General features: G+C 42.0%; 1 protein-coding gene across 1 annotated transcript in view; it reads right to left on the bottom strand.

Annotated features, from left to right (window-relative positions):
- Nucleotides 1-10,785, bottom strand: part of adamts9 (ADAM metallopeptidase with thrombospondin type 1 motif, 9) — a 56,219-nt gene extending 45,434 nt beyond the window's left edge. The window contains 8 exon segments of the mRNA XM_032550139.1: nt 394-499; nt 581-621; nt 810-934; nt 1,026-1,109; nt 2,436-2,764; nt 5,846-6,008; nt 9,288-9,700; nt 10,060-10,785. Coding sequence (XP_032406030.1) covers nt 394-499; nt 581-621; nt 810-934; nt 1,026-1,109; nt 2,436-2,764; nt 5,846-6,008; nt 9,288-9,700; nt 10,060-10,156 — 1,358 coding nt within the window. The 5' untranslated portion in view covers nt 10,157-10,785.
- Between the last annotated feature and the right edge of the window lie 13,956 nt (nt 10,786-24,741).

The raw sequence follows: 24,741 nt of genomic DNA, 5'->3' as shown, positions 1-24,741 counted from the left end.
TTTGACATATACAGCATTTTTATAACAACTAAATGCAACATAGTTACTTGACTGCGCTATAAAATGGCACAATGTGCAGTTCGCTTCATTGATCAAACTAAAAGGGCAAAAAAAACCAAATTCACTTTTCAGATGTTAATTTCTAAAAGATGCTCAAGATTCATATGCTTTTCCCTCTAATTCACAACCATGTGCTTCTTGCTGTCAACCCCATTGAAGTTTTGCTTCCAAACAGCAAAAATACAGAAAAGCTCAAGAGGTCTGAATACTTTTGCAAAACAAAGTAAAACCTTTGAAGCTCTAATATTGCCTAACTTTAACCAAATCCATCTCTTGTTTAGAAAAAAAACAACAACAAAAAAAACCACATTCCCAAAGGTCTGCTATGCTTACACATGGCCCAGTTCGTGGGCGATGGTGAAGGCGGTGCTGAGCCCGTTGTCCTCACTGATGCTGCAGCTCCGGTACGGATCACACACCGTCCCCAGCTCGGCGAGCCCTGCGCAGCACGAGAACCAGTGTCAGTTTTCCCACACGACGCCGTCGCTACGCAGCCCGCTGGTGGAAACGCTCCGCTTACCTAATGTGTCACACTTATCCCTCGCTCTACAGATGTCTTGCCTGTGGTGAAAAATGAAGATAACAGGTCATGGTCAGCGGTCGCCGCATTAAAACGAAGAACACTTCACCCGGTCTTTGATCAGGCCTCTCTTTTTACATGCTCAACCCCGAGTTCATTGGGTATTTGGATATTTCAGAGACTTAAAAGCGTGCCGAGGCCAGCGAGAAGGCAAATAATTTCCCTGCACCTGGTGATAAGGATGGCGGTGTCGTGATGGGAGGGGTGGTTATCGTCCGGGACGTTCTGGTTCTGCTGCCAGATGCAGAAGTTCTTTAAAGTGGTCTGTGCGTTAAACGAAATAGCTGGGCCGTCCTGATAAACGTGCAAGGGAGAGAAAGAGATGGGGAAACGGTCGCGGTTTCAGGAAGACACGAGGAAATGACGAGAACAGAGCACAACTTACCAACTCGTTGTTGATTATCACTAACTTGACGATCACAATATTGATCAGGTTGCCGATGCTTGGGTGCTTATAGATGGAGGAGACCTGAATGGGGAGAAATCGGGATTAGAAGCTCATATACAGGAAACTCTGTTCTAAGCTCACTGGTCCTGAGAATAAACAAGCCTGTTCTTCAAAATATAGGTCGCCTCAGCCTCCCCCTTGAAGACCACTGGCCCCTTCAGCCTGCGGAAGCTGCTGTTTGAAGTGGGCTGAAAGTAAACGCTCTTTGTGACATACCTGAGATTATTTTTTAACCTTCATCAAAGCTAACTCCTTATGTCTTCTCTTACCCCTGGCCTCTTGGAGAAGTTGTTTGCTCCCGCCCTGGGCTGACCATTTCCCGACCACAACCCTCTCAGACTGCAGACCGAGATGCTGCACTGACAACAATATCGGAACACTAACGTGTGTGTGTGCTATCTTACAACACATCCATGCACAGCGCCTCTGCGAAAGTATGCAAAGACCTTGGACTTTTCCATGCATTGTCACATTGCAGCCCCAAACTTCCTAAGGCTGGGGTTGGTTACTGCATGATTTGGACTTAAATCCGATTCATAGTTCTCTATTAATTTACAAATATACATTTGAAAAGTGTTGCTTGCATTTGTATTCAGCCACTTATAGAGTCGAATACCTCGAAAGGAAATCAAGAGCAAACAACCGCAATTGTGCCACAGTTGACCGCTAAGCGAAGAAGTAATGGGAGATCACTTAAACTGATGGACCAGCTAAGGAGAGTTTTTATCAGAGAACCAAAGGGGTCATTGCTTTTTGAATTTTTTGCCACACACATGTAGGAGACACAGCAAACAGGTGAGAGGAGGTGGAATTACATGCAAAGGTCCAGATTTAACAAACTAACTCTTCACATGCCATTAAGAATGATATCCAAGGTGAAATACAGCAGGATAATAAACTTGAATATACGGCCAGGGCTACAATACCATGACAGATCAAAGCATATACGTGTGTTAAAGTGGCCTAGTCAAAGTCCAGAATTAAATCCGATTCATTTAAGTTCTAGAAATAAAAACAGGCAAAAAATGTCAGTCTCTAAATCTTTAAAGCAGAGATATACTTTTTTGAACTCTGAGCTGTAATCACGGCACAAGGTGGTTAGACAATGTATTGACTTAGGGGAGTTCATTACAAATTCACTTTGTAGACTTTTAATAGAGACAAATTTTCAAAACTGTATATTATTTTCTTTCTGCTTCAGCATGAAGCATCGTTTAGTGGCGGCATCGCCTGAAATCCTGATAAATCGCATTGAAGTTCGTGGTTGTGATGTGACAAGACAGTAAACAGTTGGCTTTTGCAAGATGCAGCAATGTTCCCCAACCAGACCTCCACTGTCACACTTACTATAGACATCAGTGTGAGTATGTAGTGCTGCAGGTTGCTGCCGTGATGCTCCACCATTTTGCTGTCGGCGACCAGCATGACTTCAACAAAGCGCGGGTAGGAGAGGAAGCGCTTTGATCTCCTGTGAGGTCCTGAGTCACCTCCGCTATCATTTGACGGCCTGTTGCCAGCAACGCCGCGCTCTGATGTGAGCCAAGCGCTGCCGGTCAGGCTGGCGCTCAGTGACCCCAGATCGTCGAGCATGCCAGCGCCGACCAGAGGGGAAGCGCTGCCGGCAACGGGGGCCGGCCTTCTCCTCGCCCTCTGCCTCTTGTGCCTGTGTTTGTGTCCTAAGAGTTAAGAATCCAGAGCGTAAATAAACACAGACGCACAACCTGAAGTCATTACACATTGATTCAATCATTCAAAAGAAATACAAATAAATTAAAAGGCAAGACATAAATGATTGTGCGTGAGGAGGATGTGGATAGATTTGTGGTTAAGGCTTTAAAGTTGAAACTGCATGCAAAGTGTGGACTGCAGAGAGGAGGCCTTGGTTTCACATGTCTGTGCTCTGGGTGTATTATGTTTGTTTCTGCTCAAATATTGTGTTGATTTGCAAACACAGAGTGAAGGCCCATTTTTCTTCTTTTCCCTCACTTTGAAAAGAGAGAAAGAGAGAGAAGGGCAGTGAGTTCAGACTAGGTAAAACTTGAAGTCAAATCATATAAGAGCGCTACACAGGCAGCTCAGGAAACAAAGATAAGACGACAAAACCGCCCCGTGCGATACCTTTTCTCTGACTGTCTTTTTATGTTGTACTTTGAACGATAAAATAAATACATCCTTAGAAATCCAACAAGATAAGCTGTGGATTACACCGTTTTATACCACTGCAAAAACAGAAACATTTACAAAGCATTTCTGATGTAGTTTCTAGTGCCAATATCTCAGTAAGCTTGAAATCAAACAAAACTGACTTGCAAGTAACTTTTCTCACTTTAAGAGCTTCTTTTAAGTAAATAATTTTGTAATAAAGTGAAATAATCTGCCAGTGGAACAAGACATTTTTCCTATGTTACAAGTCATAATGTCCACTGGCAGATTATTTTACATACATATATTTAGTACTTTTTTCATCAATATTCAGAAATTATTGCCTTGGACAAGCTGCAATTTTGTGCAGAAACTTTACTTGTAAGTTAGTTTACAAAAATATACCTAGTAAGATTTTGTATTACCAGTCAATTCTCACAAAAATGCGAACCTTCCTTAGTGATAACTCATTTAAGCCGGCAAGGCGACGAGACCTTCTTTTCATAACCTCAGCTAAAGAGGGCTGCAGCGTGAGCCTCGTCTGTCACATAAAACAAAACGCACTGTAGTTTGTGGCTGCAACGCAACAAAATGTACAGAAGTTCACAGGGCAAAGGAATACTTTGTACAACATAAACTTCATGTGAGCCCTAAATCACTTCTACCTCCATGTGGCTTTTTTCGGTCAGGCCGGCACTCCCTCTGGCTATGTTTTCATACATCCTCACTCACGCTGTGCAACGGAATCAAAAGAGAAACACACACACACACGCCCACGCACATAAACATATACATATGCAGTGACACCAAACGGCTGCACAACAATCAACGGGGAAAATATTCCGCCATTTATTTTCTTGGTTTTGATTATTTGACTATCTTAAGTTGGCGTTACTTTGCCATTACACAGTTTACACACCGTGGTCATCGCAGTGGGTCTGCCCGAGCTGCTTATCAAAGAAACAGAGGAAGTACAAGAGTCAACAGGAAGTTCAGCCAGTAAACTGAGATGGGGAGATACAAGGGTGAACTTCCAAGTGATTTTTTTTTCTCTTTTTTGTGTGTGTGTGTGTGCCTGTAGTGTGAGAGTTGGAAAGCTTCCTCACTGCTGTGCAGCAGCTGCAGGAACTGCACCATGCGTGCTGTGAAACAGCCAGACCTCTTATTCATGCTGAGTCAACATCATCCATAAACTCATCCTTTTATTCATGCTACATAATCATTATCCTCCCCCCCCCCCTCCTTTTTAAGATAAACCTAGTTTAGCTTAATAGGCACAGAACAATTATTTTAATAACTCGATAAGCGCAGCTACAGTTGCATAATCGGCTTCTGCTGCGGCTGATAGGAGAGAGGCTGCATGTGTGGCTCAACGATTACACCTGATTATGTCTGTGGGAACCAGTTTAAAAGGTTGCATGCTCATGAGAACAATCCTCCACTTGCAAGCCACACACATCCCATGAAAACACTTCCATGCACATAAAAAACAACCGCATACACACTGTTTTTAAACACAGCCACTGGGAGGTCCCAGCCCAGAGGCAACCAGCTCCGCTGGGTTTTGCCACTAAGTGGGGGAGGGGCGACTGGAGCTGATATTTAGGTCAGCTGACGGGTGATGTGAGCACTTCGTGGATGAAATTCGATATAACTTCAGTACTAAGCTCTGAGCTGCTGGAATTTAAAGGTGTTTTCCCATCTCGTAGTCTGGTAGCCTCGATTCGATTGAGGACCAAAATTGTAATTTTTGCAAAACTTTCAACTGGTGTGGCTCACTTTTGCACCGCGCTGGCTTAAATGAACCAAACCCTTGAAAAACCTGTCCTTCCCCACACCCACCTGTGGTGGCGCTGCGCCAAGAAACACTGAAGAAAGCAACACCAAACCTCTGAAGAAGAAGCTCAACTTCTTTCGTCACAAAAATGTAAACAAAAATGGAGTAGCATGAGATTTTACAGGTTGTAGGATTTCTCTTGTCTCTGGTAAAAGACTCATTTCTTCCTCAAGCGCAAGACTTGTACATTTGTTTTGGTTGTATTTACCCAGAATGCCCTGCGCAGCAGTCCGCTTCCAGCTTTTGGAGGCGTTCAGCTGAAGTGAACTCTGGCACGATTCGAATGTAAATATGAATGTCAAGCAGACCAGAGTTGGCAGGGCATTCTGGGTGAAAACAACCCAGGTCTAACACTAGCAGGAGAAATGGTCGTGGTGTTTTACTAACGAAAAAAGAGAAATCCTACAGCCGCTAAAATCTGACACCACTATATTTCTGTCTACACTTCCTGAAGAAGGAAGTTGCTCTCAGTGTCTTCTTCAGATTTTTCGTGTCGTTTCTTTCATCGGCTCATGGTGCAGCGCCACCACGGGGGAGGGATGGAAACAGATTTGTCAAAGTGTTTGGTTTGTTTAACACAGTCCAGTGTGAAAGCAAACTGCATCAACTGACCCCAAATGTCCCCAAACAGACAGAGTCCACTGGAGTATCAGGGGGTGAAGAGGGTTAGGGTTTAGTTAGGGTTAAACCTAAGCTACAGTTGCATCTGTAACTTCGTAATAAGGCTCGTCTGTCAAAAAGTGTGGTGCATGCAGGCTCATCCTGGAGCACGGCGCACCTGAAGTGTCACAAGCTGAGGTCTCTTCGGATGTGCGATTCCCGGATGAAAGTTTCCTGTACACGATATGAGGTTTTGTGTGTTCCTCTTCATACTGCTCCCCTTGATAGCTGTGCAGGGGCTCCACAAAATACTCCCCCTCAGGAGACCTGAAAGTGCCAAACTGTAAAGGAGAGGAAGAGAACCTGTAAGAATCTGTCAAAAAAAAAAGAAGTAAACATAAATAACACATAAAATAGAGCAGAGGGAATTTGTTCCATCACCGTGCCACATCAGCTCAGTTAAATAAAAACAGATTATATAGGTAATATTGTAGTTGCATAGAATCCGTTTTGATCAAAACAGATTTCAAATTTGAGTCTCTAATTAATTTTTATGGACTGTTTAAAACTAGTCTACGCTATTATCAGCCTGGGAAAATGACATTGCCACAGATCAAGAATGAACTATGATTCTACAGAACTCTAAAAAAGTCCAAGGAACTTGGAACAAGACTAACCAAAGTTTGTCAAATTAGTCCAAAACTAATTCATGCATTTGGAGATTCAAATCTGAATGTCAAAATGCATAGTAATTTTACTAGTCATATTCTTTTTCATTTTGACAGTATTGAAAAAATAGAATGTCCTAAAACCCTGTTTAATGCTGGATTGAAAGGAACTTGACATTAAAGACAAAGCAAAGTTTTGTAATAATAACACTGCATAATGCCAGATTAGGGCCATAGGTGTCTGACACACTTGTTATCTCTTTTGACGGGATTTTGGATAAATATATCTGAGTATCATCAGTACAATACTGTCGTGTCCAATGAGGAACACACATCAGGACAACAGAGATGCATGTTGGCATCTTACACCTGTCAGTTGCTACATTATCACATACAGTAAATGCATAATGCTGAAAAGCGGCAAGTCTGAACAGAGAACTGGACTTCAACCATGGACACCGTAATCATAAATTTCAATGCTTTTTGATAGACAAGTGCTGTTTTATCCAGAAACATAAAAAAAGCTTTAAAAAAGTGCATCATCTAGCACACATATTTCACACACATACATGACCATAAATTTTAAAAAAAATAAAAAATGGCTCCAGCACCGTGCTCTGTGGTACTCCTTAACTAACTTATGGTGTAGGAAGTAACGATACAGCAGGTGAACTTGCCTGCATCTTCCTTTCATCGCTGCTCCACACATTTTCAAAAGGGGTTGGATCTCAGCTGCAAGAGACCCATCAAGTGCAACACTCTGTGCCTCTCAAACGTCTGCGCCAGATGTACAGTATAAGTTATGGATAATGCCCTGCTGAGACAGCGCCACGCACCAAAATTCAAATATGCACATCTGTGTCTGTGGCGCGCAGAAGCTAGCCATACGATATCCGCCGATATTGCCCGCACATCATAAGATGTTCGATTCGTCCAGACGCATGCAGGGATCCTGATCCCAGTAATTCTGCTGTTTCTCAAGCGCTGCCACCTGAATTCTTGCAGCTGACCCGCATCCAGCAAAGCTCTGCAGTTCCAGTCCGTATGCACAGGGATTTCCCTAGATTCCCTGAATCTTTGCAGAATATTTCACACGTGCTGAGCTCGGTTCTTTGACATTTTCCTCTGAAGATATTTCTAGGAAATGCTTAAGAGTTTTCCATTTTATCCCAATGTAGAATAGGTTTTTGCTTATTTGTAAAATACGGGATGAAATAAGGGAATGCCTTTTCATAACTAGATGAAAGGAGACAATTTGCATGTGTGCACGAATTGTCATCAAACAAGGCGAAAGGAATCAAAGCAGATCTGTGATGCGTATCAGGGAAAGCACTCTGAATCTGAATGGTGGCAAATGCCCTTAGAAGCCCTCTTACTGTAGATCACAGGAAACCTTCAGCATGACTGGGCATCTTAGATCTCTACAAGCTAAACCACTGGCACATTTGACTTGCTGCTCATTTGTTACGGACAGCCATCATAGGAAGTCATGGGAAATAAGGCAGGCGAAGCACTGGTATGGTGTAGATGTATCTGACACAAGTAGAAAAACATTAAACCACTCATTGATCCTACATGTGCACAATATATACAAACAAATGTATAGTTTGGGCAAAACTGCAGAGTCCTGCAAAAAGTATTCAGTAAACTCGCTCACATGTTACAACCACAAACGTCAGCACTGACATGGAATTTCATAAAGTAGACCGACATAAAGTAGTGCACGGTAGCATAAACAGATGATGCGCATCGTTACTGCCTGCTGAAAAAAAAAATCAAACCAACCGCCTTCAGAAGTCACTATGACGAGTAAACAGAGTAAATAGTAGTAATGGAATCTCAGTATAAATCCAGCTGTTCTGCGAAGTCGCCAGAGGTTTACAGGAGAACAACAGTGATCAAACAATGTCACAAAGACCAAGGAGCACCAGACAGGTTAGGGATAGAAGCTGTGGGGACGTTTAAATCAGCCACAAAAATGGGAACGTTTGGCAAAATTGGAAGCCTACGAAACCATCCGACTAGTGGGTGAATCGCTCAAGATTTATGTCCGAACTTTTAAGGAAACCACTGTTGAGGTGAGAAACACCTGAAGAAATCCAGCTTACAGTTTACTACGTCCGTTTAGACGACGCAGCAAAGCGACACGTCGTGGTCGGATGAGACCAACATTGAATCTGAAACGAGCACTGAGCCCGGGGTGAAGCATGGTGGTGGCGGCCTCATGCAGTGGGCATGCTTTTCTGCTCACAGGAAGCTGGAGGGAGTCAAATGCACAAAACCTGCCAGAGTCTGGCTGGCTGGTAAAGACGATCCTCAAAACACTTCAGTGATTCCAGCGAATGGAGGTTCTACAAAGATCTGACTCAAAGAGGCTAAAACCAAATGCACATTTTCATATATACTACCTTTGTCATTGTAACCTGAAAAAAATGCTACCAGTGTGTATGAATAGTTTTGATAAAGCAGTCTCTCTTTCAAAAAAATAAATAAATAAATCACCTCACAAGCGGCTTCTATGAATAAACTCTGAGTGCACTTTTCATCCCTAACAAAACTCCTGCTTCAGCAGCACTGGGATTTTTTTTTTTTTTTGGGGGGGGGCGGGGGGGGGGGGGGGGGGGGGGGGGGGTTCGTGATGACGTCAGCGACAATCATGCTCCGGCGCTGCTCAAACGTGCGTGAAGACGTCACCGACTGCCGGGGGGAGAAGAAGCGTGGAAATGGGAACGTGCGGTCAGACCTCGAGTAATAATTCGTGGAAAGCTGAACGCGCCCTGAAAACAGAGCTCCGAAACGTATCCTAGTTTGGAAATTCTGTTAAACGTATGCGTGTTTCTTTTTTATGCATAGAATACTTGGAAGTAACTTTTTTTTAGTATTATTATTATCCAAATAAGAGCCAGCTCTAAGTGTACAGTGCCTTGCAGCCGAGCGTAAAAGTAAACTCACCAGGCCGGCGCACAGACTGATGACTGCGGCGTGTTGTGCATGTGCATTCACATGTCCTCTATAGAAGCAGTGCCTTAACTCCGTGTCCTCCTCCTCCTCTTCCTCCTCCTCTTCCCTTTCCGCATCTGTTGCAAAAGCGGTCCCGTTATCTCCTTGGGGCGCTCCGAGGACCGTCACAGTGTAAACGGGCGCAATAAATCCCGAGTCCAGCGTGAGGTTGAGGTGATAGTTCTTCCCGAAAGCAGATATCCTGTAGTGGATGTTTGCCGCGGCCCAGTGATCCGCGGCGCTCCCGGTGCCCTCGTCCAAACTCCGTCTCTTCCTCTTGAAGTGCACGCCGGCTGGAAGCCTGTCACCGGCTTCATTCACTCGCACCGGAGTTACAATCTCATACGCAGCCAGCTCCTCTGGTGCTGCGGGGGAAGGGGGGGTGGAAACAAGGCAGGAGGAATTCAGTGCAAGTCGAAACAGTCCAGATGTGCGAGATCATGCTTTAAATATATATATATATATATATATATATATATATATATATATATATATATATATATATATATATATATATATATATATATATATTTTTTTTTTTTTTTTTTTTTTTCTTTTTTTGATCAGGTGTTTTTCATTATTTTGGTATTTAACAGTCGATCAGACTTCAACTTGTGCGCTACAAGGCGGAATTGGAAAAAGCTCATTCATTCCCTGCCTTGCGAATGATCCCACGCGTCGGGACGGAGGAGAGGATTAGAGAGAAGGGGGGGAAACTACCTACCTGCGCTCGAACTCCGGAGCAATCTCCCTGTGGATGCGACTACATTCAAGAGATCAGGGAATAGCAGGAACCCCAAGCCCCAGAGGAGCACATGCATGTTGTCTAAATTCAGAGGAGAGAGACCCGGGCAGCCTGGAAGTCCTGTTGGGAAGTCCGTTCGTTCCTGCGCTCACTCCGGGGATCTCCGCCTTTCTGCCGCCGCATCCACGTCTTATTACCGTCCGCCCTGGCTGAGCTGCTGCTGCTGCTGCTGGTGGTGGTGGTGGCTGGCCGGTGAAGCAGTGCAGAGCTGGGACGTGAGGGCTTCGCGGACTCCCTGGCGAACATGCATACTGCAGAGAGAGAGGGGTGGGCTGCAGCTCGGAACAGTCCACTGGCGATGGGCTCTAGTGAGTCCGTGAACTCTTTCCCCTGCGTTAGGGGCGGGATCAGATCAGCAAAGGTACTCTGGTGCAGTCAGGGGGAGCCGAGTGCTTTTTATACCCCCACCACCGCTCCAGATCAGAGTGGTCACATATACAGAGGAGATTACTTTTTTTTCTTCTTTTTTTTTCTTTGCTTCTGAGTATGCACAGAATGTACTGACCAACTGACCTTATCATAAACATGCGGGATTTATTTGGATCGTTACAGCAGGGCCGGCACAAGAATAAACTGGGCTCTAAGCAGAACTAAAGTTGGAACCTCAGCAGCCATATAAGCAGCATGACGCTTAATTGGTTCCTCGTTGATTATTTAAATCTCGTCTAAAATCCCCCCCACTTGTTTAGAGTTGCTTTTGAAACATAATCAGTGAAATATTAATCAACATTTTTGATGTGTAATGATGACAACTGACAATTGTTACAACTTTGTATTTGATTTTGTTTGTGTTTTTGTGATGTAGAACACTTTGAACTGCCTTGTTGCTGAAATGTGCTGTATAAATAAACTTGATTGATTGAGTGATTGATTAAAGAAACAGTCAGTCAGGGAGCTTATTTTAGTGTTGTAAATATGTCTGAACAATGTCTACATGGCCATAACACCTCTTGACTAAACTCTGTATAAGGGGGTCACGTTACTTGAACATTTTACTATTTGACCACTTAAAAACAATAATAATAAAATTTTTAAAAACCCCGGAAAAATCTGAAGCCTGTCAGTCATTTTAACAGACTACAATTTTCCCTCTTGACTATTACTTTGCGCCGAAGTGGACGTTTTCAACTTTACGTACAGTGCATTGCAAAGGAAACTAAACCAGTGACCAGTCCATATTAATACAAAAAAAATAAATAAATCCCGTCTGAATGTCATCTCTGACATGAACACTGAAGTAAAAAAAAAAAAAAAATCTTCCTAACCGGGAGTTGACGACGTGTCGAAGAGTCATGGACAGGTCGCTCTGGAGAATGTGTGTGGTTAAAGTGGTGCTTTGAACAAGCCTACAGTACATACCGAACAGATCAAATTGAACAATAATGCTATGTTACTGCAATCTATTTATATGCTAAATACAGGAGTAGGCTCCTCTGTTTACCTTGATGAGGAAAAAAAAAAGAAAGGTGCAGACATTAATTGGACTGTGACAAGCGCAGCTAAATGCACAGGAGGCTCATGGGATCCTTTCCATCACACATCCCTGAAGATTTGCGCCTGATTCACCCCGTGGTGACAACGAGCTACGAAATGGAGCCGGAAGATGTTAAGCAATAGCTAAAAACGGGAGAAGTAACTTTGCTTAGTTAAATGGTGGTGCAAAGATGAAATCAGTAAAATCTTGAATAAAATATAATACGTCGGGTTTCATTCAGCATAAAGACTTAATGAGGAAGGTTTCTGTTAGACAAATTCATCGGATTAAGAGAGCAGCTATTAAGATGCCCTTACAAAGCAGGAAACAGTTATTTGAAGCTGCTGGAGCCTCTGGAACCTCAAGGTGGAGGATCCTCCAGAGGCTTGCGGTGCATGAACCTACTATTGGGCCCCTAACCAGAGCTCACAAGCAGAAACAGTCGCAGTGGGCCCAACCGTACATTAAGATTAATTGTTCACTGATGACTGCTGTGCAACCCTGGATGGTCCAGATGGACGCAGTAGTGGATTGATGGTGGATGGCCACCACGTCCCAACATGGCTGTGACGTCAGCAAGGAGGTGGTGGAGTCATGCTGTGGGCTGAAATCATGGGGAGAGAATCATTGGTCGGCCCCTTCAGAGTCCCTGAAGGTGTGAAAATGACCTCAGCAAAGTATATGGACTTTCTGATTGATCACTTTATTTCATGGTTCAAAAAGAAGAGCCGAACCTTCAGTAGTAAAATCATCTTCATGCATGACAATGAATGCTGCAAGGAATACCACTGTGTCATTGGCTGCTATGGGCATGAAAGAGGAGAAACTCATGGTGTGGTCACCATCCTCCTCTGACCTCAACCCTATTGAGAACCTTTGGAGTTTCCTCAAGCAGAAGATCTGAGGGTGGAATGCAGTTCATATCAAACCAGCAGCTCTGGGAAGGTTTTCTGACATCCTGCAAAGATATTCAAGCAGAAACTCCACAAACTCACAAGTTCAATGTATGCAAGAATTGTGCTGTGATATCAAAGAAGGGATCCTATGTTAACATGTAACTCTGTCTGTTAAGATGGTTTTGATTGAAATAGCTTTTGATTTTAGTACATGTGACCACTTAATGCTGCACATTCAAAGAATGACCGTTTCCATAAAATGTTTAGAAAATCTGCTGTGCATTATCATTTGGAACAGTGCATTTTGAGTTTTTTATTTTTGAAAAAAATACTGTTCTCCTGGGGAGCTTTGTTCAGTAAAATTTGATTTGTAATAGTTCATGACTTTAAAATTATACTGATCATCATTTGCATTTAAGAAAATCCGAGAAAATATCACTTAATAATAATTTGGAACACGGTGTAAACTCTAGCACAGGTTTATCCTCCAGATGTGGACCAGGAGGAAGTTGTGATTCTAAAAAAAAAAAGTGCAGAGTCGTTCCCGAACTCTCTACTACTGACACATCTTCACAAGATGAGCTACTTGAGCATATACTTCTTCATGTGCTTAGCATACAAGTGGATTGCTACAAACAATAATTGCAGCATTTCTTCAGTTAGGTGGCCCGTTAAGTTAATGCTTGATTAACTGCAGATACTTTGAACTTAACTGGAATGCTGTCATGAATCAATCTGTCTGAGAGGCAACCAATTATGTTTGGGAAAACCTACTTACACATCCTATCTCCATGGGAAAAATTGTTGATCTTAGTCTAGAGATTGACCATTTTAGATTGCACCTGGTTGCCTTTTGTTTCCTTCTTCTAGACTTTAATCCACCACCGTTTCATTTGCACGGAAAACCAAATACTCTAAATCAGAGGTCTTCGACTCCAGTCCTAAGAGTCGGAGGATAGCTGCAGTCACTATCCTGCAGCTTTTAGATTCACCTCTGCCCCAACACACCTGAATCAAATCAATGGCTAGCTACTTAGAGAATTTGATTGCCAAACTTGAATTTGGCAAGATCAAGTTTGACAATGAAATCATTTGATTTGGGCGTGTTGGAGCAGGAATGTCTCTAAAGGTTAGAGAGCCTCTGATTTTGAGGAGTGGACTGGTAGCTCCAAATCATCTGATTCAGCTAATTTGCGGTTTTTACAATATGAGGACTCTTGATTCTTGATTCAGTACAAAGATGTCAATTACTAACCCAAGTGACTTAGGAAATCTGACCAGCTATTACAAATATTCAGCAGCGCAGACTAAGTGTCCGTATTCCGTAGCATGTCAGGTGATTACCGCAACAGTAGAGTGCTGCTTACATCAACTTAATGGCAATGTTCAATCTTTAAGAGTTTAATTTAGCTGGATCCAATTTCAAAAACATAACATGGTGTCATTGGGGTATTACACTGTTTCCTAATAAGTAAGAGACTTAGATGATCTGCAATAGTTGTGAAAAAATTTATCATACATATAGGCTTTGTTGCCATAATTTGATTGCTATGATTGATCTTTTGGGGCCAACCAGAAAGGCAACTTATGCGTCTAATATTTTTGGCAACTTGTTGTCTGACAAAGAGCAACGTCTATCTGTTCCAGTGGAAATTTGAGGAACAAATGCTTCTTGGAAAACCTTTTCATCGTGGCAGCTGTTGCGCACTTCAATAGAGAGGGACGTGAGCGGGCGATAAAGATGTTCAAGATATTCCCGGACAATAGACGGGTGCCTCTCTTCTTGGTCCCCCAGTAACTTGAACTGTGTGTACCTTGGTGGTCTCCACGTCACTACCCCTATCAAATCTGCGGGCATCTGCTTATGTTCTCAGTAAGCTATCTGGTAATAAAGGACAACAGCTTGGGCATGCCTTCATAGCGTACAATCAGCATGTGCAGCCTTTAAGGAGACTGCACGCTTTGCTTTGCATAGCCTAGATAAAGTGCCTAATTTGAAGTGCCTGCAGCATTCAAAAGCTGAAAAGACGACCTCTGCGGGGTATTTCCCTGCCCAAAATAACAAGCAGAAAATGTTTGGTGTTTTGGTCATTATGGTAATTACACACTGAAGCCTGTAGTGTTACAAATAGTCAAGATTTCTTAAATGGCAACATAATTTCAATAGAGTCAACCGGCATTTATAATTATGGCTCCAGCTGTTCAGAGCTAACGCAACGCTAATCTGCCCAGGGCCACACATTAGCAGCAGAAGTGCACATTCTCTAACATTTATGGCTCCAATTAAGTGCGATTACAGGGGTCACTGAGATGTTGGAGCCTTCTTCTTCTCCTGTCTGCTGATATAGCAAAACTATAAGACATTACAGACATCTCCGACCTGTTCCGATGCAAACCGTCATTAACAATTTCTGAGAGTTGACTGTAAAATACTTTTACAACACGGGGGGATAACTCATTCAAAAATAGTTGGACAAAAATGTTCTTGAGGAGTATGTTTATGTACAGCAGCCTCAACTTTAAGTGAACCTTTTACTCTTTATTACAGTGGCTATTCAAAAGTATTCACACCCTGGACATAATTTCTTTTGTCACTTTGCATCTCCAATGTGACAGATTGTGGGGGGTTTACATGGTTGACAGAGGTGCATAATTGTTAGGTAAACCGAAAATGACACACGGTTTTCAACAGTTTAGGTCTGGACTTTGACTGGATCATTTATGCACACAAATGCGCAATCTAAATTATTCTGTTTGTTTGTTCTCCTTCTGGATGACAAACTTTTAAACCGAAAATACTCAATGAGATTTCTACAGCTTGAGTGTGTTTTTTTTAGAATCTAGCCCTGTTTTAAACTTCTCCACGACTTTCTGCGGGGTAAACGAAGTCTGAATATAATTTCATATTAGAGATTTTCAAATTTTAGTAGTTAAAATTTTTTCACAATATAATTATGTGCTACTTTATGTTGGTCTGTCAACAAAAATGACTTTAAAATACATTCAATTTGCAGTTGTAATGTGACAATCCAAAGGGTCTGTATACTATGTGCGCAACACAATTTCATTTCAATCTTCTTTTTTTTTTTTTTTTTAACCAGAAGCTCTAATTTTTAAAAGCTGCCACTCTTTATAATCAGTGTTGAGCACTTCAGATGATTTGGGGCGCCATTTTTCCACGGAGTCTAATTCATTTATATCACTAGATTGCGATTAAAAATGCTGCTTCAGCCACAGTCAGTAGTTTTCAGCAAGAATCCATTTCAGCAGCAGCACCATTTATCCACCAGCTGCTGATTTTAAAATGTCAAGAAGCCAAAAAGCAGGAGGAAAAAAAATAAATAAATAAATAAAAGACGCTTCCATGTTTCTCAATGGAGCCGCCACTACAGCTGCTGGCGCCTGTGTGTATGCGTGTAGGCGTGTGTGTGTGTGTGGGGGTGTGTGTGTGTGCGTGTGTGAGCGAGGGTGTTCTCAATGGATGTTGGTCATTGAGGTCATCGGCGTCACCCCTTCCTGAGTTGTGCGCAGGGCAGCATCATTCAGGGCCGCTATCGGCAGAGTAAACTGCACTTCCCCTCCAGATCACAAAGGCCTGATAGGGGGTGGCGAACTTGAATGAAGTGCCTGAGATCGGCCTGAGATGACGAAGACTCCCTCCGCCCCATCCTGTGGACTTCTGTGAGCACATCTTTGACATAACATTCTCTTTTTCTAGTGCAGTGAGTCGACAGGCTTTAAGTAAGTAATATAGAAACGAAGCGTAGTCATCGGATTAATCATTTAGCCACTTTTAAATGAGGCGTGGAATCAAAACACACGTACATCGATTGATATTTCAGAGAAGTCCAGTTCAGCTAATAAGTGCCTGAGACCCATTTGTTTTTGCTACTGATGGTCATCAGAGTGTTTTCAGTCATTGTCTGACCTCATTTTATACATTCTTGCACATATATTTCTGCACAGTGAAAGATGGCACTTGGCAAACTGTCCACTAATACAATTGGATATACTGTACATATCCAACACTGGAACTTTGAACAAGTTTAATTGTGATCATGTGAACATTTTTGTATCGGGTTGTTGATATTGAACTCTGCTTCAATAGCTTTACTGCTTCAAAACAATATTGCCACAACCTGTTAGTTGTGTGAGAAGATGAAGAGGTTTAGGAGGCAATGAAGACATATGAGATGCAGTTGAAAGTTTGTTGTACTCCACTCTCAGTTCTACTACTACAGGTAACTGAAACGGGGAACAAATCTTTTTGATGGACGTGGGTCACAAAAAAACACAACAACACAAAGCGAACCAAACGACAATATTAGTTAAATGGGGAGGATCATTGCCGAAGTCAATCATCGCACAGTAAACTAAAAACGGGAGAGAAATTCAGTTGCACAAGGAAAATCAGATTTAAAACAAAATCGGAAGCAAATCCAGAAAAATCACGGAACATTGGAAATACAGGACGAGGTTATCAAAATCTTAGGCATAAAAACTCATAAACCAATCTCTGAATGAACATTAAATCCACTGAGCATACTCTCATAGTGAAAAGCAGATGTTTTCCACTTTTAAACTTTTGTCCTGTGGATTGATGTTATTCAGATTATTTTGTGGGGGGGGGGGGGTTAGAAATGTTTCTCTGAGATCACTGCTCATATCTTTCCATTTCGGCGCTGTTAAAATGCACATGTGGTGATTCCTGTGTTAGCCGATTCTACAAATTACTTCATTGTGACAAATGCAGGCCACATTTTACAGATTTGTGGTTGTAATGCAACAAAATGTGAAAAAGTCCAAAGGAGGTAAAAATGTATTTTATGAGCCCCGTATGAATATGCAAATGCAAATTACACACTCTGCATCTTCCCACATTAGACGGCTTGGAAAGACTAGCAGGCCCGGACACAGAGACTCGTGGCTGTTTTGGACCAGGAACCGCACGCCAACGCATCAAGATGAGTGCACATGTTGAAGGCAAATCAATGTTGCAGGCCCTTATTCTTTTAATTTAAAAAAGCACAAAGCAGCAACTTAAGGGGTTTTCCAAAGAATGATGGAAGGAGGCTGCTCTGAAATTGACTTCTCAATATGGACTTAGGCAAGTTTATGTTGGGTGAGAGCTGAGCGAAATCAAAAGCTCAAACATCTGAAATGCAATTAGGACACTGGAGGAGCTTTCACAGAGCACAAGATATGGGGCCTGGACCCTGCCCAAGTGGTACAACAGCTGTCAGCAGGTCTGTCCAAAAGTTTAAATGCTTCCCAGGTTCTCTGGCTCTCTGTGGAATGGCAACAACAGACTTAATGCCAAATTAATCACTACACAGGGTGGAGAGGAGAGAGGGAGGAGAAAGCAAATCAAAGGTATTGTGCAGCTTTTCCTTGGGCACCACTGTGACATGAGGTATCCAGACACAAAGGGGAGCCAAACTTCGTGGCTCTGATCGCCAGAAACGTCTTATTGCTTTCACAAACTCTTTAGTTTATGCAAGAGCCGGTTGACGCAGGCGTCCTCCTTTGGCGAAGCCTTTGAAAGAGCACATTTGTTTTCTCGTAGCATTGCTCAGGTTGAGTGAAGGGCGACGTTTGCAGCTGGTGCAGCCGGAGAGATGAGGGTGGCATCAGGTTCAAAGACGGATTTTGTGTTAAGTATAACAAATCTGTCGCCACAACTAGTCATGATCTTGTTTCACAAGAGTCTGGTTGTTGAGTGTTTAAACCCACAGAACAATTGGCATCTTGCCTTTCAGCACCAAACAGTTTAATGGCCCTGATCACTCTTAAGCTGGAACAGGAACAACAACAATATGAAAAGAAGGGAGGGAAAAAATACAGAGAGATGTTCCGAATTTAAATAATTGAGCAAATTATGAAATATTCCCCTAATTATTCTGAAATAGATGTGCTTCATTAGGCTTTCCCACCATTTCTATCTTGAAGCCGCATAATTAAATCAACAATGGGAGCTTTAATCAATCAGAGCTCATATCAATGCATATATCCTCACTCACCATTTGTAGTCACTAAGGTATTGGCTTTGAATCCCACCCAGAGCCTGGAGTTTCATAATGCATGTATGGGTTCTCTATGGTTACTCCAGAGACAGGATAAATCATTCACAGACAAGGTTCTCAGAAAAGACACTTTCCTGATTGTAGAGTGAGGTTTATCTGGGCAGAGCAACAGCGTGAGAAAGAGGAGAAAAGTCACACTCTAGATAGAAAAACGAGAGTTGGTAACACTGTCTATGTCACGTTTTTGTATTTAATGGACCCAAGAGCAGCAGGCAAGACTTACATTTCTGTTGTGGATTTAATGAAGAAAAATGAAAATGAGGGACCGACTTATAGACAAAAAAAAAAACAAAGGAAGTCCAAAAACGGGGCCAAACAGGAGGCATGAGGGGATACAGGGAAACCAGGAAGTAGTGACAAGGAGAGGAGGCGGGATGAACCAGCAAGTTGTGACTGAGAATGAGGAGCTTAAATACTATACTATACTATACTATACTATACTATACTATACTATACTATACTATACTATACTATACTATAGGAGGTAAACAGTGGGGACAACGGACCTGGGCTGATGAGCTAACTGGTTGCAGGTTTGAGTAATTTAAGCAGGAGCCAGACTGAGTGGAGGAAGAGAGAAAGTGGGACAGGGTGAAACAAGCAAAAATACAAACACTAAGGAATAACTGGACCTAAAGAAATAAAACCTAGTGAAAATAAGATAACTAAGAAGGGCTGAACTAAAATAAACCAGAACATAACGGATTAAACTAAAGAGGAACAGAAACACAGAAATAAACAAAACCCGACCCAAGAAACCCAGAGTCCGGACAGAATATCGCAAACTGCAACAATAGATGTTGAAGATAGCATCTGCTTTACAGTTTTCTGCTAGCCGTATGCTACCTTATTGTTTTCGAGGAATTTGGACTAGGCTTGGTCAAGATCTAAAGTACTTCAACAGATCAAACCTCAGCTGGACAACACCTTAAACAGAGTTTGAGAGGAATGAAACCTTCGTTCTATTTGTAAAGAGCACCAGATTGCAACGCTTTTTCTGGCATCAGCAGCATCTTAAAACGAGACGCGAGTAAAAATCACAGTAATATGATCTACTGAAACCTGGACTGCGTTCCAATGCATCGATCAAATTCACTTTGGGTTTCCTGAAACCTTTAGAGTGGGGGTCATCAAATCCAGACCCTGAGTTCCTGGAACTTGTAGGTGTGTTCCTGGTTCAACATGCCTAAATCAAATGTCTGAGTTACCTCCTCAGTGCAGTCAAGTTTTCCAGAGTGCTGCTAACGACCTGACTATCTGACTCTGGTTTGGTGAAGCAGAGCCACATCAAAAACCTGCAGGACACCGTCCCTCGAAGGCTGGATTTAAGGATCCCACTTAAACAAAACAATCTCATCTTGTTTTGTTTTTGTGAGACCCAGAATCACGAATCATCTTGTGAGCTTAATGAATCATCACACCCCTATTATCTAGTCCTCTTTTCCACCGTGCCTAATGAAAAGCATGTTGCTATGGCTGTCCCTGTACATCACAGGGGCAAACGCTCAGCAGAAACGCAGCCATCTGGGGCGGTGAACGATCTTCGGCTTGCTCTGCTGAAAACGCACTCGTTTAGGTTTCCCCAGCAAAGACAGTAAAGGCGCGATTCTCCGGCTGTCTTCCGCCGTCCATTGTGTGCAGAACCAAGAGGCCGTGTTCGGTAAGAGGTCGGACTGAGTGGCTCACGCACACGTGTGAACACGCATTTTAATTCAAAGCACGTGAGCTTTCTCACCAATTGCTTTCGTGCGCAGATACGAAGAATTAAGTCATGCTATGTGAATGTCACATTAGATCTTTCTGAATCACATTTGCAATAATAAAAACAGACAGGTAGCAATTAAAAAAAAATAAAGCCAGAGGTTTCCTCCGGCAATTTGAAGCCGTAGCTCCTTCGGACTTATTGTGAAACACTTTAACTGAAAACTGTGTTTCCCCTTCCACACACACAAACACACACACACACACGCATATTAGCCCACACATTATTGTACAGTAAGATCTGTTTCCCATCTGCTTCATCTGCTCCTTTGTTATATTGGATATAGTTTGGCGTTCTGGGTCAAGGACTCTATTTTGTTGCTGTCAGGGTTTGTAGAATAGGCTGGCTCGGGTCCTGCTGGCAGCGCCACCGTGTAAGTGGGTCATCTAGGGCCAAGAGGAGCCAACGAGCTTAAAGGCACATAGCAATGAGCTCGCGGGCCCAGCTGTGTGTGACGAGTAATGTGTGCTGTTTAAATTGAAAAGAATATGCCATGAGTCCATGAGGTCTGTGGAAGGAATTTTTCTGAAAAAAATGTTTTTTTGAAAGCCTTAAGATAACGATATCAAATTCTATGACTCTGTTATCTTTTTATGAATTTTCTTCAGCAGGGCGAAAAGCACAAAGCAAGTACTGTGACTGGGAAAAGTCCAAAAAAACAAAAGTGGTAAGAGAAAGGTGAAGGTTTCTGGTTGTTATGTGTTTACCTTCACACATCTTAATTCTCACCAGGTTCTCTCCCACAGCCTCCTACTGCCACCACCATGTCCCAAGATGGATGGTTTTCTATTATGGTTTAACACTCTGTCCCGTGTAGCTTACGGCTAAGGACTTTCTGCTGACAGATGTTTTGTCAACAGACTCTCCCACCTGAGTTGGGCACACCTGTTGCTCCTCCAGTGTCACCATGGCTGCTCCTCTGATTAATGCTCTTATTGCCTGGCATGTAAGTTTAGGTTCTTGGTATATCTGAAGTTGTGCCGTACTTTTCTCTGCAACGTCTTTAAAACCTCGCATGTTAGCATAACCTGCTTTAGACTCCTCCACGACCGTATTCCTGTTTCAAGAGTTTCTTTGTGTTTGTTCACCAACGAAGTCTCAAACCGCTGAGGTCTTCACCGAACACCTGCATTTATAGTGATAGTGACTGTTGACAAGTCTTTTGGATTAGACTCAGATGGACTCCATTTATTGTTTATAACATTTTTGAAGATAAGTGATTTCACTAATTGTTATCCAGGAGGATCAAAATAAAATAAAGTGGAAGATTTGTCAGTCCAGCACTTGCTTTTTATTATATTTGCTGCAGAATGTAGGGGTCGGATTTATTTCACAAAGGGATGTTATGGGATTTAAAGATACTTTTATGGGTTTTTGTTTTAAAGATCATAATTAAATGTATTGTAGGTTTTCATGTCCAGGAAAAATACAGAACATGTGGCGTTGATAGACTGATTCCAGCTCAAAAAGAACTCAAAGCAGATGAGCTCCGTGGCATTGAAGAGCCACTAAACATCTGAAGAGTACATCATGGTGTTTTCCGATCTGTAATTATGAAACCCAATAAAATTCTTTGCAAAATGGGAGAAGAAATTAGGCTCATAATGCATTCTTTTAAAAGACGAAGGGATGGAAAAAGTTAGCATTTTCCTTTTCTTTCCATGAGCAAATACGTGTATGCATCTCTGTTGAAGTGAGTACTCAGAGAATCAGAAGTGCAGATTTTCCTTCTTTCTTTCTTTTTGTTGTTGTTGTTTTCTTGTGTGTGTTGTGGCCAGAATATTCAGGCTTGATTAAACACATTACTGCGCAAAAAATCTGGGAATTGTTTATTAAAGTGAAAGAACATGTCAGGATGCTGCACACCACCACACAGCTGGGCAGATGTTTTAAATCACCTGGAAACAATTTTCCAGATGTAAAATATGCAAACGCTACAACAAACAAAGCATGCAAACAATAAATTGGAATCGGGGTATTTCTGCTTACCTCTGCTTACAATACCTTATTGTAACACCGGTGGGTGGAAAACATCTATTTCTGACAAAATTCAGAAATAGAATTCACAATTTACGCATCGAGGAATTGCCACAAATTTGGCAGTAATGCACATTTCTGTCCATTAAAACTTGGTTTTGTATCCTGTTTTTTTAGACCATACTTCCAACATCCTAACTAAGCTTCTCTCCTGTGTATATTGCTGCTTGGGAATGGATGAGATACAGGAAATATCCCATATCAGATGGAAAGGATTCCTTTAGATTATATCCTGAGGAAAAAGTCATTCCTCAGTGAGATACTAAAGCAAGGGCACCAGTCTATTGAGGAAATTGAGCAGAAGAGGAAGGCGTGTCTGTTGTGAAGTTGTTGGGGGGGAATTTAAAAGGTTACCGACATTAAAAATCCACCATATTACAGTGTTGGGGTAAGGATAGTTTTTCTGTTCTTTTCTTTGTAGATTGCCACATTTCTCATCTGCTGATAAAGAAGGGAAAATAATCTAATGATTGCAGGAATACTGGCTGCTTACTTTGGGTGAATGTCACAAAGTAACACCAACTAAGCATTGTCTGTGTATGTGCAGCTGACTGACACCACATGAAGACGAAATGTCACTAGCAGGGCCGGATAGAGTAGCTAAAAGTTGCACTCAAGAAGAGTAGGTCTACTTTTTTTTTTGCTCAAGTAAAAGTATAAAGCTCAAGTAAGAATAGAAAAAGTATTTGCTAAGAAGTCTACTCAACTACTAAGTAACTGCTCAATATATCAAATATGAAATATTTACAGTATCAAACAGACCAATGTCCACAAAAATATAAAGTTTTGTGGACATTGAGCTATGTTAAAGACCAAAATAAAAGCAATTAACTTGAATAATTAATCAATGCAAAACTTATGAAACTTTAAAACTGCAAGTGTGTGCCTGGTGAATTTTTGGCAAAAATTTACCAGGCACATTCAGAGTAGCTTCACTGAATGTTCTTCATTTCACAGACATGCACAAAAAGTAGAGTATCCAGAAATATAATTGAAGTAAGTCTAGCGATGCTTCATAATAAGATTACGCAAGTAAAAAGTACAGCTGTAGTAGTAAAAAATATTCCTAAAAGGGCATTAAAAAAAAAAAGCTACTCAAGTAAATGTAACTGAGTAAATGTAACTAGTTACTAACCAATTCTGGTCAGTAGGTGTGCGATTATCAAAACAGATATCAAAAAATAGAATCAATCGCAAGCTAGTTTCTTCAAACTGCATACAACCAAACCGTCACACAGAATGAGGTGGACAGGGCGAATGGAGGTTATGAGGCGGTGTAACGCCAATTACCTTCCTGTGTGAAACGAGCTGAGAGCTACCTAATGTAAGTAATATATCCAAGTCACTTTCATCACTGATCGGTGCAGCTTCATGCGACCCAAGTACAATCACTTCCGACTGAACTTGTCCAAAGAAGGTCAGGAAAGGGGCTTTTCTAAAGCTGCGGCATGTTTTTCTCATTTCCTCCCGGCTCTGACGCAGAACGAGTTTCAATACGATACATCTCTGTCAGCGTGGGTGTCGCGTGGCTGAAATCCTCACACGGACACAGTCCTCACCTATCTGAGCTCCCATCGGGACTCTTCAACCCTGCGTCACACATCTGGTCACGTGTCAGGGTGACAGTTTAACCTTGAGTCAAGCTGCTCTTATGAAAAACACGCATACTGCACCTGACAAAGTATAAAACTATGACATTATGAGGATGTGTGATTGCTATTGCTAGAATTTAAACATCAGGTTTGGAACGAATACTTGCAGGGAAGATGTAGATAATAATCAGGTCTATATCAGATAAAATGAAGGGAAAAGGATGCATTTTCTTCAGATTGTAGTTAAAATCAAATCAAATACATAGAAAATAGCTTGAGATTTGTCTTAAAATGACGCGAATGATCACTTTAGACAAAATGACAGCGCTAAGAGGGGAGCTGAAAGGCTCTGCTGTTTTTGTCTGTGTGGGAGAAGCAGCGCTGTTTTTGACATCAGCTACTAAAAGCAATTTCATAAGAACGGCTCTAATAAAACCAGCATTGAAAATATCCCTAAATTTTGATGAGAAAACCCGAAGCCGGATCACGTCGGTATACGGCACGTCGTTCAGCTAATGACTGAACGACGTGTCAGTCGTTCGTGCTGCAAATGAACTGCTTTCATTTGCAGCAGTTCTCAAATGAAACTGCTGCACAGCTGGCTTTTTTGGCTTTTTACAGCAAATCCCTCAGAGGAAGAACAACTGGGCAGAGATATTCGGTACAAAACATTCAGAGAATGTCAGGCCCTCGCGCTGCAACGCTCAACCTACACCCAAAACGAAGTGAAACCAAGTGGAAATGAAAGCGTTTCAGA

Source organism: Xiphophorus hellerii, chromosome 20 (genome assembly GCF_003331165.1).
Source record: "Xiphophorus hellerii strain 12219 chromosome 20, Xiphophorus_hellerii-4.1, whole genome shotgun sequence".
Lineage (NCBI taxonomy): Eukaryota > Metazoa > Chordata > Actinopteri > Cyprinodontiformes > Poeciliidae > Xiphophorus > Xiphophorus hellerii.
This window is presented reverse-complemented; position numbering and strand designations above follow the sequence as displayed.